Source organism: Hypomesus transpacificus, unplaced genomic scaffold (assembly GCF_021917145.1).
Source record: "Hypomesus transpacificus isolate Combined female unplaced genomic scaffold, fHypTra1 scaffold_226, whole genome shotgun sequence".
Taxonomy (NCBI): domain Eukaryota; kingdom Metazoa; phylum Chordata; class Actinopteri; order Osmeriformes; family Osmeridae; genus Hypomesus; species Hypomesus transpacificus.
Window position 1 is genome coordinate 142,622 of NW_025813761.1, and position 15,947 is coordinate 158,568.

Genomic DNA, 15,947 nt, shown 5'->3' on the forward strand with positions numbered 1-15,947 from the left:
AGTTTGCAGACATATGTGGTTCCCAGACTGCCACACCCAGACCTGTATCAGATGGTCCCTTATGGAACAATAGCCCTCGGCACAATATAACGTACAGCCATGTGAGCCGTGAGAAGATATGTTATTGCGTTTCTTGCACTGTTATGTCTCACCTGGATTGAAATGTCCTATTCATAAACGTATTTCACCAGTGACACACACAGTAGTTTCTCACACACACACACTCACGTCCAAACACACACACACATCACCGCTGTCTGTCTCAATCTCTGAAATGCTGGGAAAGTTCCAGGGACAAGGCGGAGGGATTTTGCACGCAGGCGCTGCGGCTCCAGCCAGGCTGACGCCGAAGTTGTGGCGCTCTCTCGGATCGCAGAGGCTCCGAAGCCCCTCGCAAACACGCTCCACACCTCATAGCTGGAGAGTTCAGCCGCAGTGCAGCCTGTAGCTCGCTGTTTTAGATCGCTCCAGAAAGGCACACACATCACCTAGTATACTTTTTATCAGAGCAAGGGGTGAGTGAATTAATTCATATATTAATGGTCTGTTCGGTTGCATTTTCATTGTTATTTTGCTGAATATTTGTTGAATTTAAATAGTTATTAGGGAAAGACGTAAACATTTGAGAAGATCTGAAAGCCAATTAAGAGAGCATGATGCTCTGTAGCTATGTCCAAAAAATGTAAAGGCACCGAAACGTTTCATAGTTTTTTTTTTAATGACTTTTTTTGTACTTTTTGTGTTACATCTTAATTGTTGTTTTTATATAATAGTCCTTATTCTATTTGAAAACGATATACTATTCCCAGTAATTATTAATTATCCGTGTATTTTGAGCTGATAAACTAGTTTAGAGCAATGGTGCAAGTTCATTGGCTTCCTTCATCTTAGTGTTGTTATAAAATAATGATGCGGAAACGAGTGACACAGCACTATCATGCATGTCAATAATTGTGTAGGTCTATCCAGGTTAGGAAGAGACCTCGGCATGTTTGTATAAAATGGTGTGTAGTAAAAGGGGAACTGATGGTGTTTACTTTTGGGAGGGTGTCCTCATGATAAAGCATTAGGTAATTAAGCCTATCTCAGCCAGTAGACAGTGTGACGCCAGCTTCATAAAAGCTATGGAACAAGGGCGAGTAGCACAGACGGGTTTAAAGCGCCGAGGGGCTTCTATAAAAGTTGAACTCAACTGTGTGAGGGCTTTATTGTAACTCTGTTGATGTGGTTACTTGTTAAACTATGTGTTTATATTAACTGGCAGTTTTTTGTGGTGTTGTTGTTGCTTATACATTGTTAGGAGTTTATCTTGAATGAAAGGGGTTTCAGTACTTTACGGTCAGCGTACGGCGCGCGCAGGATGGGACTCACGTGCCACTCCGTTTCCCCGCATTCTTCACATCAGCACAAGAAAATATTTCATTCTGATTCAGTTTCAGCGGGTCAATTTTCTTTATTTGAGTCCAAGATGACTACACCATGCGACTTAACCCGTGATAGTATTTGGGGCGAGGGCGGATGCTTGATGTTCCTTTTAAAAGCCCCCAATAGGGTAAACAACCAGATTACATATCCTTTTCCACTGCGCTTTGATCACCTTCCTTGTCTGACAGAAGCGGGGGCATGGGGTCAGATCTTAACCCTCCCTAGAGATTCGGACAGAAGAATTTGAACTCATCCATAAGATTTGCCTTAACCAGGTCTCTGAACAATAGAACCACCACGTTTTATACCTGGCATACAGTTTCTCATGCAGGAACCATTTAATAGCCAATTACTGCAAAATGTGGTTGGGTTAGTGCCAGAGGGATGAAGAAAGAGGGGGGAGATGGATAGAAAGAGCGAGGGGCGAGATTGAGCGCCTATAGCCTGCCTGTCTGTGTGTTGAAAGGCATGTGATGTGTGCTGGCCAGACAACATGGCACCTGGTCTGTGGCTTGATAGTAGAAATAGCATGCATAGAACTGACACCAACACACAGTTCCAACGAAACAGAACGAAAGCAGCGCTTTCCCAATGAAGGCCAAGTCCGACCAGTACCTTTGAAGTACAAGTCTCCAAAAAGACACATTGGCCAATTTGTTGTGAAATATCTTCTCCTCCAGGATTCATGTCTGGAAAGATTGCATGGTTGCGATTCACATTGGATAGTATCGGTACTTTATGATTGTGTTTGGTTGGATGCAACATGTCTCTGAGGATGACAGACTGGACTGTGGTTAGATATAAATCCACCCCAAGAACTCAAATTGGGCTTAGTGGTCCAAAGATAAGCCCCCCCCGCCCCACCCACATCCGTCTATCCCCCCTCTCCCTAAACAAAGTCAATCCCAAGACCTCCGTTCTTTCCGACATCTGAATCATCGTACCCGAGCCCTCTGCTTCGCCAGTATTAGCACTTTATACCGTCTCTCACCTCTTTCACCAGAATGATTGAAACCTGACCCCCGGACCTCTGGCTGTGTGAAGACAAACATCAGCAGCAGGAGGTTTCAGAGTCCGGGGCACCGGCCAGATTTCCCACTGTGCCTGTGCAGAGGGAGGATTTGAGATTGTGTTTCTGGGGTGGCGTCGTGCCAGTTTCCCCACCGACACGACTGTTCCGCTCTATCTATCTCCCCCTTTCCCCTCCCTCCCTCCCTCGCTCGCCCCTCTCTCCATCCATCACCGTCCTGCTTCTGTGCTCCCGCTCTCCTCGTCCACCAGAACCCCTCCGTTTGCTCAATCCGACCATCGGCCACCTAATCCAGCCTGTTAACCAGCCAACCGGACGGCCAGCCAGCCAGCCCGACATGCACTCCACCACCACCGCCATCACCTCGCTCTTCTCCTTCACCAGCCCGGCGGTGAAGCGCCTGCTGGGATGGAAGCAGGGGGACGAGGAAGAGAAGTGGGCGGAGAAGGCCGTGGACTCTCTGGTGAAGAAGCTGAAGAAGAAGAAGGGAGCGATGGAAGAGTTGGAGAGAGCTCTCAGCTCACCCGGACAGCCAAGTGAGTGTTCGACAATAACCATGAAAAGACTTAGAGGGAGGGTACAATTTCTAGGGGAAATGCAGATGGCGGCCTGGGTTCAAAACCATCTGGGGATGTTGAATGAGGACATGTATTTGATCTACCAATCGTGCTGCAATTTCATGAGATTATGATCCGATTAACAACATATTAATTTAGCAGCTGCTTTCAACCAAATCAAAATGCAATACATTTGATTTGATGCAGGTTTTGAACCTGTGACATCTTAATCTGTCAGCTCATGCTCATGCATCTGTTAAACCTAACTGTGAGTCATTAGGTACGTTCGACTTCATGCAGCCCAGCGTCGCCTGCAGCCCGGCTGACTTGAAACAACCAATAGCATTCTCAGCTTCAAGGCAGCCGGCTGCAGCGCTGCATGAAGTCAGTCCATGTCGAACGCACCTATTGTCTTTCACAATCGTCCACTCACACCTGGCATTGTTTGCATTGATTGGCAATAAGAACACATGGCCAATACTACCTATCGAGATACATTAAATCTAATGTAACAATCACCAGGATAGAAACAGGCAGCAGATCTAGCTCTAACGTTGGTCATTGGTAACAGGTGGTGTTGCTCATGTGACCTTATTGCCAATCAATGCAAACGATTGCCAGGTGTGTTTCACAAAGGAGTGTGTGATTATGAGCAAGTGTGACTGTCCACATCCATCATTCAGTTTGGGAGGGTTAGCTCTGTAGCTCTGTGGTTAGAGTGCATGACTCCTAGTCAAGTGGTTGGAGGTTCAAATCCCCCCAGGGTGATTTTGGATGAAAGCTTTCAATAGAACATGATGATGTTGAACATAGGCTACAGTTCTAAGGTGGGCTTTTCTTAAAGATACATTTGAATTCCGAATAAAAGGATCAGTGAGTCCCTGGTATCCTAGTGGATTATCTGGGTACCAACCATGCAGGCTGCTCATCTGGGTTTGAATCCAGCTTGGTAGTGCAATTTGAGGTGGACACCCTGATTCCTTTCTGTCATGTAAACACACAACAGTATGTCTTTAATGATGGGTGTTTTTAAAGTTAAATGTTAACCAGGCCGGTAGGGGAAGAGGGTTAAAGAGTCCTTAAAACTTACTGAGATCTACAACTGCTGTCCCAACTGGATGGGTCACGGCATTAAGCCCATCCAGTATGGAAAGCACTTACAGATCTAAAACCAGCAATCCGTTTTAAGGACCTGGTTCCCCATAAACTCAATGTTACAGCTAGATCTGCTAACTGTTGTCAAACCTGGTGATTGTTGCATTAGATCAAATGTATCTGGATAGGTGGTAACCAGCTATCCAGCTATCAGGGACACTACTAAACATGAACACGTTGACAGTACATCCTTATGGTGAAGTGTGCTTTATTGAAGAGACAGATTCCGCCTTCTTTGGGGGAGATCAGAAAAGCCAGACATAGGATTCAAACCCATGCCCTGAAGGGCCCCAGTACCGTGGCGTCCATGACACATTCCACACCAATCCAAACATGGTCAGTTGGATTTAAGAGCAGGTCTTTCAGATTGTGACCAATCGTAACCGGCCCACGTCGTATTCCCCCCCCCCCCCCCCCCCCCCCCCGTCTCCAGGCAAGTGTGTGACCATCCCCCGCTCCCTGGACGGCCGCCTGCAGGTGTCCCACAGGAAGGGCCTCCCCCATGTCATCTACTGCCGGGTGTGGCGCTGGCCCGACCTGCAGTCCCACCACGAGCTCAAGGCCCTGGACTGCTGCGAGTTCCCCTTCGGGGCCAAACAGAAGGACATCTGTATCAACCCTTACCACTACAGACGGGTCGAGACCCCAGGTAACGCTGGAGCGGGGTGGGCGGGCGGCTGGGTGGATTTGGCGAATGGGTGTATGGATGGATGTAAGTTTGTGTGTGTGTGTGGAGGGGGGGGGGGGAGGTTTATTAATTAATGGATAGGTAGATGGAAGGATGGTTGGATGGACAGATGTATTCTACATCTATGATATGGATATGATCGATATGATATGGAGGATAAGACGTTGTCGTAGCAATCTGGAGTTGAATCCTTGAAACCTTGTATGTGTGTAGAGGGCGAGTTATTGTTGTTGTTGAAGGTTATTGGATAAAAACAGGAACACATTTTTCAGGAGTGCATAGATTGAGTCATTTGATATTGCAGTTGTATTTATTGATCAACACTATCCCTGTCTTTCTCTCTTGCTCTCTCCGTTGTGCTTTCTCTCTTTTTTCTCTCTCCCTGCCTCTCCCTGTCTCTCCCTGCCTCTCCCTGTCTCTCCCTGCCTCTCCCTCCACCTCCCTGCCTCTCCCTCCACCTCCCTGCCTCTCCCTGCCCTCCCTCAGTGCTGCCCCCGGTGTTGGTCCCCCGACACAGCGAGTTTAACCCCCAGCACAGCCTGCTGGCCAAGTTCCGCAACGCCTCCTTGCACAACGAACCGCTGATGCCCCAAAACGCCACCTACCCGGACTCCTTCCCCGCCCTGCCCTGCTCCACCTTCTCCTCCTCCCCCTCCTCCTCTCTCACCCAGTCTCCCGGCACCCACAGCTACCCCAACTCTCCCAGCAGTGCAGCAGAGCCTGGGAGCAGCCCCTATCACATCACAGGTGGGGAGGGGGGGGGGGGGGGGGGGGATCACATGGTCACGCTCCAAAAATGCCCAATCCAATTTGACATCCATAAATATTCGCTGTGAGCTTTCTTATGCTTAAAAGGACGTTTGGCTTGTGAATTCTGCCCCCCCCCCCTCCCTCCTTCACCACCCCCCAACAGAGACACCCCCACCCCCCTACAGCATGATGGAGACTGGGCCACAGGAGGACGTGAAGCCTGGAGACACAGCCAACACCAACAAGCTCACCTTCTCCGCCCCTCACAGAGGTGAACACACGCACACACGATAACACGTGCGCGCCAAGATGCGCCTTCACGCCCCAAAAATTCGTAGACTAACCCACGAGAACTCAATCACCAAATCCATCCCATCTGCCTCCCATATGCCCATCTCACCTGTCCCTGGTCCACGCTGTTCAGACCTGCGGCCGGTGTGCTACGAGGAGCCAGAGTACTGGTGTTCGGTAGCGTACTACGAGCTCAACAACCGGGTCGGGGAGACCTTCCACGCCTCGTCCAGGAGCGTCCTGGTAGACGGCTTCACCGACCCCTCCAACAACAAGAACCGCTTCTGCCTGGGCCTGCTGTCCAACGTCAACCGCAACTCCACCATCGAGCACACGCGCAGACACATAGGCAAAGGTACGGCTTCATAATAATAATATTACATTTTATTTCTAAGGCGCTTTTCATTTGAAAACAAATCTCAAAGTGCTACAGTTAAGATTATTAAAAAAGGTAAAACATCAACATAAAATACAATAATAATAATAATTAAACCTTATAAGATCTGCTAAAAAGAAATGTTTTTAGTCCTTTTTTGTTTTAAGTGTCAGTGGTTTGAGGCTTCAACCTCGTAAGGACAGTCAGAGTAGGATCGATTCGAGGTGCATTTGAGGTGCATTTGCCTTCCCACTTGTTCGACCGATCCACTGGTTTCATTTTTGCCTGTGGCCCAAATCAAGGACACCCAGGTCTTAGGCCAGATTTTGTATTAATACTTGGCCTTGGTCCTGTAACTAGGACTGTTGCAGTGGTGGGAACCGATACCTGGTACTGGACTGAAATAAAACTGCATGTCAGCTTTGTGTAGAGCAACCCCTCCACTCAGTGTACCTTTGCTCAATAGGGAAAAGCCCTACTTGTTGAGTCATTCATCACTGTAGCTATGGCTGGCGCCAGTCTATCCATCATGTCTGCATAGCTCTGTCAGGGTGAGCGCGTGTGTGTGTGTGTGTGTGAGCAAGCTAAAGGGATCCATATGACAAGTTAATGGCTTAGACTCATGTCGGCTCTTCGCATCGTGTCAGAGTAGCTGTCACTAGAGTTGGGGGAGAGATCAAATGTGGCCGTGGGTAAACATGAATCGGGCTGCTGTGGGCTGTTTGTGTGTGTTTGTTTGTGCGAGAGAGTTGTAGGAGCTTCAGAGGGGATGTCAGCAGGAGACAAGCAAACAATGCCTCCATCTACACACACACACACACACACACAGGATCAAGGGCAGAGACTATTCAGAGGCTATGTGTTCAGAACAGGGGGTTTCAACTGGTTTTGTCCCAGGGACCACCATTCTTACTAGAAAGTAATCCGCGGCCCACTGATGTGCCTGTGCACGCGCCTATGTGTGTGTGTGTGTGCGTGCATGTGGATAAAAGGAAGTTTTAACATTTGGTTTTCCATGTTGCTTTTATTTAAAAACCTCATACAAATCTAGATATATCTACTTAAAAACCTCAAACAATATAAATAGAATCTGAAAACGTAAAATATGTGAACGTGAGATTCTGAACACTAGTCATTTTTTTTTCAGAGGCTATGTGTTTATCATTTTGTGGCAAACCTTAAAAAAAGGTCACCACCTTCTCTGAAGACAAATGTCAAGTATTTTAACCTCTCTCCCTCCCTTTTCCCTCCTCCATCCCCCCCCCCCCCCCCCTCCAGGAGTGCACCTGTACTACGTCGGGGGGGAGGTGTACGCCGAGTGCCTGAGCGACAGCAGCATCTTCGTCCAGAGCCGCAACTGCAACCACCAACACGGCTTCCACGCCACCACCGTGTGTAAGATCCCCAGCGGCTGCAGCCTGAAGATCTTCAACAACCAGCTGTTCGCCCAGCTGCTGTCCCAATCCGTCAACCACGGCTTCGAGGTGGTCTACGAGCTCACCAAGATGTGCACCATCCGCATGAGCTTCGTCAAGGTAACCGTCGCAGGGGGTCAGGGGTCAGGCGAGGGGAGAGCGGTCGGAGGTTAGAGGTCAAGGGCTGAGTTTTTTTTGTCAAAGTCGCCACGGTACTAACCGCAGTGGACAGGGACCAGCTTTGATAACATGTATGGGTATTGTAGTTTGGTACCCGAAATACATTTCCTTACTGAAAGACAATGTTCCAAACTGAAATATCCACTAAAGTTGAAGCAATCTAGAATAGATGAATACATTGGATAGGAAGTACGGCACTACAGTTGTGCTGAATGCCCATCATTCCTTGTCATTGTTAGCTTTTTCAATGGTCCACTGCTAAATGAAGGCTATCTGTAACAGTAGCTAGGGAGTTATGTCTATAGGTTCCTAATAAAATCTCCATGCAGAGTCCCTGCAACTGAATATGCTGTTACTTTGACCTTTTGACTTGTGCATGCAGATATGTGTGTTAGGCACAGTCCCCTAGCACGCTCACACACACATACACACGTAATCTATTATTACGCACAAAGCAAGCACACACATTGTGCACAGAAACACATTTGCCACCAAACACACACACCTTCGAAGGCATGGGTGTAAACGAAAACTCAACGTGTTTTATAATGATGCTCTGTAAAACATTTTGGCTTTGTAATACATGTATTAATCATCGGTCACAAGTGTCAAAAAAGTTCTCGTTCGTCTTCCTTGCTTCCTCTGACCAGGGCTGGGGTGCAGAGTACCATCGTCAGGATGTCACCAGCACCCCCTGCTGGATAGAAGTGCATCTGCATGGACCACTACAGTGGCTGGACAAGGTGCTCACTCAGATGGGATCACCTCACAACCCCATTTCCTCTGTCTCCTAACACACACACACACATTCAACCCCCTCGCCCCCCACATATACACACATTCACCAAAACGCATCTCAGTTGTTCAGACTTTTACAAACATTACTCTGTGCAGGTCTGTCACCACGGGGTGGCATCTGTGTAATTATAAATACTGTCTTTTTTTTATATATATAAAGAAAAGAATAACATGCAAGAAATGTCAACTTTCTGTTATCTTTTAGCGATACAAAAGATGATAGTTTGAATATTTCATTAAACTACTTAGCAGCCATATTTTCAGTAGGAAGCATTTCAGTGTCTTTCAGTAAGGCTACAATCTTTTTCTTCTGCACTTTCAGCCATAAATTTAGATTTACATGTAGCTACATATAGTATGCACATGTTTAAATAGGCTATGATGTATGTATGTATGTATGTGTTGATACAGTATATGTACCTGACTGAGTGTGTAACGTACTGGCTGTCGTTTACCTGTTCCAATAAAGTTTTTTCAAAGAATCAGTCTGGTCTTATTGATGTCACAAGAGATCAATCTTTTTATGGGCATTCTTACACACAGTAGCCAAACTCAGACAGACCACTAGCCTTAAGGTCTGCAGGCTGTGGCACACATGGTAGCATGATTGTCACACATAAAAAAAAAAATTTAAAAAAATCATCGAAAAGTGTAGACATGCCAAGCATTGACTTGATAACTTAACCATAGAGAAATGTCATACATTACAGAGCTTACTTACAGAGAGATGATGTTACACAACGCCATTTTAAATAAGTTACAAAAAAATCATAATTTCACGTCACATTTTAGCTCTACATAAAAACACTTCAGCTGCATTTCTAAAGGACTAGACAGTATAAAACAGTCGACGGAGCAACAGTATCCTTTTTAGCACATTTCTGGAATCCTAGTTTTTCCTCGTCAAGGATGCGAACGTTATCAACGCCATAACTGACGTCCAACAGACCACCTCCCCAATGGTTCTGGGGTTGGAAGAGTCAAGTATGTGTGATCAGACGGTGCTTTGCTCACCATCCCCAACAAGGAGAAGTAGCCTAGCCGACTGTTTTTCAAGCCCCCCGTTGCCCCTAGCAGCCCTGGAACTCCTGCTGTGATTGGCTGTGGGTCTGCTGGGTCAGGAGTCGTTGCTGTTGTTGCAGGAAGCTGATGACCTCAGGACTTCTCAGGAGAGACTGTACAGAGAGAGAGAGAGAGAGAGAGAGAGAGAGACAGAGAGAGAGAGACAGAGAGAGAGAGAGAGAGAGAGAGAGAGAGAGAGAGAGAGAGAGAGAGAGAGAGAGAGAGAGGGAAGGATTAGCCAGGCTTCCCCAATGAAACATGAGCAAGCTGTATGTAGACAGCTTATACCTTTGCCTCAGTCGGTTCTAGAAAGTGCGACTCACCAGTCTCTTCTGGTTGAGCACCTGCTCTATGAGCGAGGGTCTAGTTGGCCGGTCCCCAACACTCCCTAAACGTTGCTTGTTGACAGAAACAGGCCTTTCCTCTGAGCTGTCCTGGTACACATGTAAGAAGAAGAAAAAAAAACAGTAATGTACACATTACTGATACCTGCACAATACATGTCTTACCTCACATGCCTATTTGTTTATTTTTTTTATTTGTTGTTGGGTTTTTTTTTTGGGGGGGGGGGGGGGGTGCAACAAAACAATCAATGGTGCCTACTTCAAGTTTTCCACTTGACATCGCCTGATCGCTCTTCTTCTTTTTGTACTTGTCTTTGTACATCTTGTTGCGGTGCTTTTTACACATCCATGGTTTCCTCTGCTTGGCGACCTGGTTCGTGGTCTCTGGACAACCCTCATACGTGCAGGATTTGGAGACGTTCTCATTCTCGCCGAAAGCCTCTTCGTCGTTAGGGTCATCGGGACTTGGAGCGCTATCCCTCGGATCAGATGTATCCAGCACGTCGCTCTCCTCGTCAGGGTCATCCATGTCGTACGAGTACATGTTGTTTTCGGATTCCTGCGGCGTGACTACATTTCTACTATCGACCACACCGCTCTTGTCCACATAGTATGTCTGTCCATCCTTGGTGAGCAAAAGCGAAATGCTCGAGTCTTTGTTGTTATTCGCTGATGAGGTGTCATCTTCGCTCATGACAGACGCTGTCGTTAGCTAGCTAGCTAGCAATAACCAGTAGGCGAAATCTGAATCCAAGTTTAGCTAACGTTAGCAAAGCTAGCTCCACGGTGTGACAGCCGTGAACTAGATCGCTAGTAGCACCAAATGCCGGAGAGAGATTTCAGTTTTTTTCCGTACAAATCAATCCACGAATCCCTGAATGTCTATATACAGAGGTATGTATGAATTACATCATGTGGCAAGGCACAAATAAACCATACCAGTGGATCCACTGGATATTAGCTTCTCCCCCTTCTTTGGCTTCAACAACAACCAGTTACAGATGGGTGGAGTCTCAAGATTAAGATAAACCCGCCGTCTAGCGGTCACCAATGGAACTGTCTCTGGGTGGTATATTACCACTTAAGTCAAGAACGGAAAATACGGTTGTATGTCACTGTGAGATGTAGTAACAAATACGGCAACAAATGTATAAAATATGTGATTTACAAACACAAATCATGATGGAAAAATGTATGTGTTCTTGTTAGTTAGTTTGTATTTGTATTCGATTACCGATGTTATTGACAATAAACACACAAACAATTTGTTAAGAGTATTTATTTTAATAAACAATATTGGAACAGAGGTATAGGTATTGTATGCAACATATGCTAATACATTGGTGCAAGAGTGAGAGCATTGATAAACCACATGTATTACTGTATATTCAAGTGGCGGGTACCAAACTACAATACCCATAATCCCATAGGATATCAGCGATGCCCAAGCAGGAGGGGGAAATGATGGATGGGACAGATCTGCGTAGACATCACTGTGGGCACATCGATTGGTGAAGATGACACAGTCTCTTGTTCACAGAGTAGCGTGAAGAGAACTGATAGTTGCTGGGAAATCATCTGCACCAGACTCAAACACCCACGACCTCATATCCTGTCGGACTGATGCCTCTTTGGCCTTGTCTTTCAACACCATATATGGTCCTGTTCTCTCATACAATTAAGCTCCCTCCATCAGACACAGGTGCTGAGAAGGTGACATCAATCCCAGAGTTGTGGCTGGAAGTTCATTGCAAATGGTTATTATTACATGACGACTGCTTGTTAGGTATTCACGTACACTGTGGTCAACCTTTTCACTGCTTCTCTCTACTGATAAATAAATATATTGTTGACTATCAAAATAAATCAAATTATACTATTTACATAGCATACAAACATGAACCCATCACCATCAAACCATGTTGTGGTAAGCCACTCTCTGGCTCCCATGGAATCAGGGTTACAGATAAACATCTATTCTATAGAGAAGACTTTATTGTTTTTTTTTTAAATGTGTAAAATGATCTGTGTGAATTGTATTTGTAACTGCTGTGCTGTTTCTTGTCTCCAGTGTGCTAGGCATGGATAGTGCTACCGCTGGTTTGATCCACAACCTATTTGGGCACACAGAAGAAGTCTTCTGATGCCCGTCCATCTTTGACTGGCGGTTGCCACGCTCCGTTAGCAACCGTTTAATCAGTCCTCTCATGTTCATGTAAACGGGTGTGCTGTATTCAGACGTGACAGGCAGACCTGGGTCAACTGCCATCAATTTGAACGATTTGAAAGTATTCCGAAGGTGTATTTGGTTTGCCTCCCGGTTGGTGCTTAAAGGTGTGGTCCATTGGTTCCAGTTTGCTGAAGTTTAATCGTGTGCAACCCAGGTTTGAAATGAACACCGATAGCATTTGACCCAGGTCCGATTACAGAAAGGCATCCATTTTGTGGTGAGAATGATAGTTAAGAGGACTTCTGGAGTATAAGGAGATTACAAACAAACACACTGTAAACACTTCTTTCAGAGAAATGGCTCCAGATTCCGTTAAACTCGACCCTTATTCGCTCCGTGTGATTGGACATGCCATCAAGGAAGGCTATACCGCTTTGACAAAAGTATTCTCAAATCTACATCTACGCACCTTCTATCACGTTCAATACGATCGATCTAAAAACGTGTTTCCGTGGTAAAAATAAAATAAAAAAAAGGTTTACTAGAACATGAAATGGCAACAGTTCCTGTTTCTCCATGTATTGCCAGATGTGTCGTCAGTTGAGCTCTGATCATCACCAGAAGGTGAACTGTGTCACCATCTCTTGCTCCTGAAGCTCTTTAACGGATGCGAAGACGAGAGAATAGTAGAAAAAGTCATTTTCTCTTCCTCACACTTTCCCCCTCCCCTCTTCCCCCTCAGTCTGGACCACCCATCGCCTCCTTTCACCCCCCCCTCCACCCCCTCCCTGACTGTTTCATCCTCCCCCCCCTCAACCAACTGCCCAACCCCTCAATCTGTGGACCTCTCTTCCTCCTCCTCTTCCTGCTCCTCCCCCTTTTCTACCTCCTCCTCTCCCTCCTCCTCTCCCTCCTCCTCTCCCTCCTCCTCTCCCTCCTCCTCTCCCTCCTCTCCCTGCTTCTCTCCCTCCTTCTCTCCCTCCTTCTCTCCCTCCTCCTCTCCCTCCTCCTCTCCCTCCTTCTCTCCCTCCTCCTCTCCCTCCTTCTCTCCCTCCTCCTCTCCCTCCTCCTCTCCCTCCTTCTCTCCCTCCTCCTCTCCCTCCTCCTCTCCTTGCTTCTCTCCCTCTTCCTCTCCCTCCTCCTCTCCCTCCTCTCTCCCTCCTCATCTCCCTCCTCCTCTCCCTCCTCTCTCCCTCCTCATCTCCCTCCTTATCTCCCTCCTCCTCTCCCTCCTCCTCTCCCTCCTCCTCTCCCTGCTTCTCTCCCTCCTCCTCTCCCTCTTTCTCTCCTCCTCCTCTCCCTCCTCCCCCTGTTCTAGAAGGGAGAGGTGGGAGTGCGGACAGTGCTGGCTGAGCTGAGGGAGACGTCATCCGAGTCCGAGGGGAGGCTGGGGCTGGGGGAGTGGTCAGAGCTGGGGCTGGGGGAGGGGTCGGCGCCGGGCCCTGGGGGAGGGCTTCGACAGGAGGGGGCCAAGAGCAGGCCAGGGAGGCAACTGGGTGGTTCCATCTTGGTCGTCGTCGTCGTCGTCATCGGCAACTGCTGCGACCTCACATCCTGGTGGCGTCCTCGTCTGAGAACCTGCCCCTCCTTATCAAGAGCGGTGGTCTGGGGGGGGAGGGCGGAGACAAGAGACAACCAATCAGATACGCCTGTGCTGGGACGCTATGCGGTTTTGGAAGCGGGCGCGTCGTCACGCGTCACAGGCAGGAAGACGGCAGACAAACACAGAGGTGCTCATCCACGGTTCAGCATGGGGACAGGACCAGCTCACCCACCTCAAGGCTACACACAGGGAAGAGAGCAAGCCACACACTGGATGCCCTTAACTCACACACACACACTTACACATCCCCCCTCCGCACACCCTCATCCCCAACACAAGGCCCACGTGTAGGTGTGTGGCACACACGACACACGTGTGTGAGGCGATCACAACGATGCACAGACACACAAAGCCAGACAGGGACAGCATAGCAGATGGGGTTATGCAGGGCCCGTGCAGGACTCATGGCTGAGCCTATGAGGGGTTAGGATTACTGACGGAACACGCAAGCAGCCAATGAGCACGCCGGGGCACAGACAGGGGGGGGCGGGGCGTAAAACCAGCAATGCCGCCTCGGATTGGCTGAAACGGGGCGTACCTGATCCAGTACATGGTTGGGTGCTGGTGGAAATCCAACGACCCAGAGCGTTGCATGGAAAAGCTGTGGTCCAGCTGAGCAGGGAAAAACCAGCACATTCCTCCTTAAAATGTGTTCAGTCCACCTTAAAACTTGTTCGGCCCACCTTAAAACTGTTCCAGACCATCCTAATACTTGAACAGTCTATCTTGAACGTACATTTTTTTATCACTCCGTCTTAGAACTAGTGAACTCAACCTTAAAATGAATACACTCCAGCCGATTTAATCATTCTGTAATCACTCTGAAACCGGTCCAGACCGATCTCAACCGGTCTGGCAGACCAGTGCATTCGGTTCACCTAAAAACCAACTGTCAACCAGCACAACATTCCCAATTTGGCATCCAAACAACAGATGGAGAAGAGTCGAGTTCAGGAGAGTTGTGTTGTGATGGCGTTGGAGAGGGCGGGGCTTACCGAGATGACTGACACCCCGGCGTCTGTGTCGCTGGTCTTGGGGCCGGTGTTAAAGTGCTTCTTGATCTTCCCCGCTACCGAGAGCTGGTGGTCATTCTCCGACAGACCATCATCCTGAACAGGCAGCAGAGAGAGAGAGAGAGAGAGAGAGAGAGAGAGAGAGAGAGAGAGAGCAGGAGGAGAGGCGGAGAAGGGAGGAGGAGAGGGGGTTAAGGTTACAAGGGAGAGAAGGGGAAAGAGGTGGAAGAGAGAGAAAAAGACCCCCCCCAAAAAAAGAGAGCAGAAACAGGGAGAAGGTCAAACTTCAGTCTATTTCCCGGGAGACGTTGAATGTTGATTGGTCGGGTGTCCCGGAGGCGGGCCCTGCAGCTTACATTGACCCAGGGGTGTTCCAGCACCTGCAGGGAAGTGTATCTCTGGTCTACCTCCACCTCCAGCATGGACCGGATCAAGTCCTACACACACAGATGAAACCGTGAATGTCCGCTTCCAAACTCGGAATCGAGAGAGTTCCAGGGTATCATCCTCCACTCCATCCTCCATCTCCACGCCCCTTTTCCTCCCTCCCTGAAACCCCTTCCCCCCCCTCCCCTGACCTCCCCTCTCCCCCTCCCTTCCAGACTCTCACCTTGGCTGTCTCTGAGACGTTGTCCCAGTACGGGAGGGGGAACTCCAGCTGTCCCATCAGAATCTGGTCAAACAGAACCTCCTGGTCGTCACTGCTTCTGCGGGGACACACACAGAACGTGAGTCTGTCGCACATGACTCACGAGTCACATAGACTTCACACATAGAAGTCGCAAGGGAATCAGTCACTCCTGAATCATTTGGACATGAATCAGTCCGCAATCAGACATGAATCTAGCAGAAATTAATTACTTGGAAATGAATCAGATAGACATTACTGTGACTAAAACCACTTCTTGGCACTTAAAATTTCATAATTTGTCAGTTAGTGGGGTGGTCAGTTTGCCATGTAGGTATCTTCTGTGAAGATAGAACTGTTGCTATGTAGCTATCGTTCCGTAATAATTCTTGCCTGGAATCGGTACCTTTGAACTAAAGTGACATTCCCTTTCATGGCCACATGGGGCAGCATGACACCACA

At 48.0% G+C, this 15,947-nt stretch overlaps 3 protein-coding genes across 3 annotated transcripts in view; 1 reads left to right on the forward strand and 2 right to left on the reverse strand.

The window, feature by feature from the left end:
- Positions 1 to 215: 215 nt before the first annotated feature.
- Positions 216 to 9,114, forward strand: smad9 (SMAD family member 9). The gene is made up of 8 exons (XM_047014187.1): positions 216 to 515; positions 2,429 to 2,991; positions 4,601 to 4,816; positions 5,342 to 5,602; positions 5,769 to 5,876; positions 6,030 to 6,251; positions 7,551 to 7,807; positions 8,518 to 9,114. Exons 2-8 carry the CDS (start codon positions 2,793 to 2,795, stop codon positions 8,659 to 8,661), a joined length of 1,407 nt encoding a protein of 468 aa, XP_046870143.1. The 5' UTR covers positions 216 to 515; positions 2,429 to 2,792; the 3' UTR covers positions 8,662 to 9,114.
- Positions 9,115 to 9,163: 49 nt separating this feature from the next.
- LOC124462573 (regulatory factor X-associated protein) lies at positions 9,164 to 11,066 on the reverse strand. The gene is made up of 3 exons (XM_047014189.1): positions 10,331 to 11,066; positions 10,051 to 10,161; positions 9,164 to 9,840 (listed from the first exon to the last, which is right to left on the reverse strand). Exons 1-3 carry the CDS (start codon positions 10,763 to 10,765, stop codon positions 9,736 to 9,738), a joined length of 651 nt encoding a protein of 216 aa, XP_046870145.1. The 5' UTR covers positions 10,766 to 11,066; the 3' UTR covers positions 9,164 to 9,735.
- Positions 11,067 to 13,514: 2,448 nt separating this feature from the next.
- Positions 13,515 to 15,947, reverse strand: part of dclk1a (doublecortin-like kinase 1a) — an 11,270-nt gene continuing 8,837 nt past the window's right edge. The window contains exons 5-8 of the mRNA XM_047014176.1: positions 15,468 to 15,564; positions 15,214 to 15,294; positions 14,840 to 14,953; positions 13,515 to 13,846 (exon numbers count right to left, since the gene is read on the reverse strand). Coding sequence (XP_046870132.1) covers positions 13,556 to 13,846; positions 14,840 to 14,953; positions 15,214 to 15,294; positions 15,468 to 15,564 — 583 coding nt within the window. The 3' untranslated portion in view covers positions 13,515 to 13,555. The remainder of the gene's footprint in view (positions 13,847 to 14,839; positions 14,954 to 15,213; positions 15,295 to 15,467; positions 15,565 to 15,947) is intronic.

Bases quoted from the DNA above. Each gene is read 5' to 3' on its own strand.
- smad9 (XM_047014187.1), top strand. From the start codon at position 2,793: ATGCACTCCACCACCACCGCCATCACCTCGCTCTTCTCCTTCACCAGC. The intron at 2,992-4,600 runs GTGAGTGTTCGA...CCCCGTCTCCAG, and splicing joins CAGCTCACCCGGACAGCCAA to GCAAGTGTGTGACCATCCCC. The intron at 5,603-5,768 runs GTGGGGAGGGGG...ACCCCCCAACAG, and splicing joins CAGCCCCTATCACATCACAG to AGACACCCCCACCCCCCTAC.
- LOC124462573 (XM_047014189.1), bottom strand. From the start codon at position 10,765: ATGAGCGAAGATGACACCTCATCAGCGAATAACAACAAAGACTCGAGC. The intron at 10,162-10,330 runs GTAGGCACCATT...CATGTGTACCAG, and splicing joins TGTCAAGTGGAAAACTTGAA to GACAGCTCAGAGGAAAGGCC. The intron at 9,841-10,050 runs GTGAGTCGCACT...CTCTCTGTACAG, and splicing joins TGCTCAACCAGAAGAGACTG to TCTCTCCTGAGAAGTCCTGA.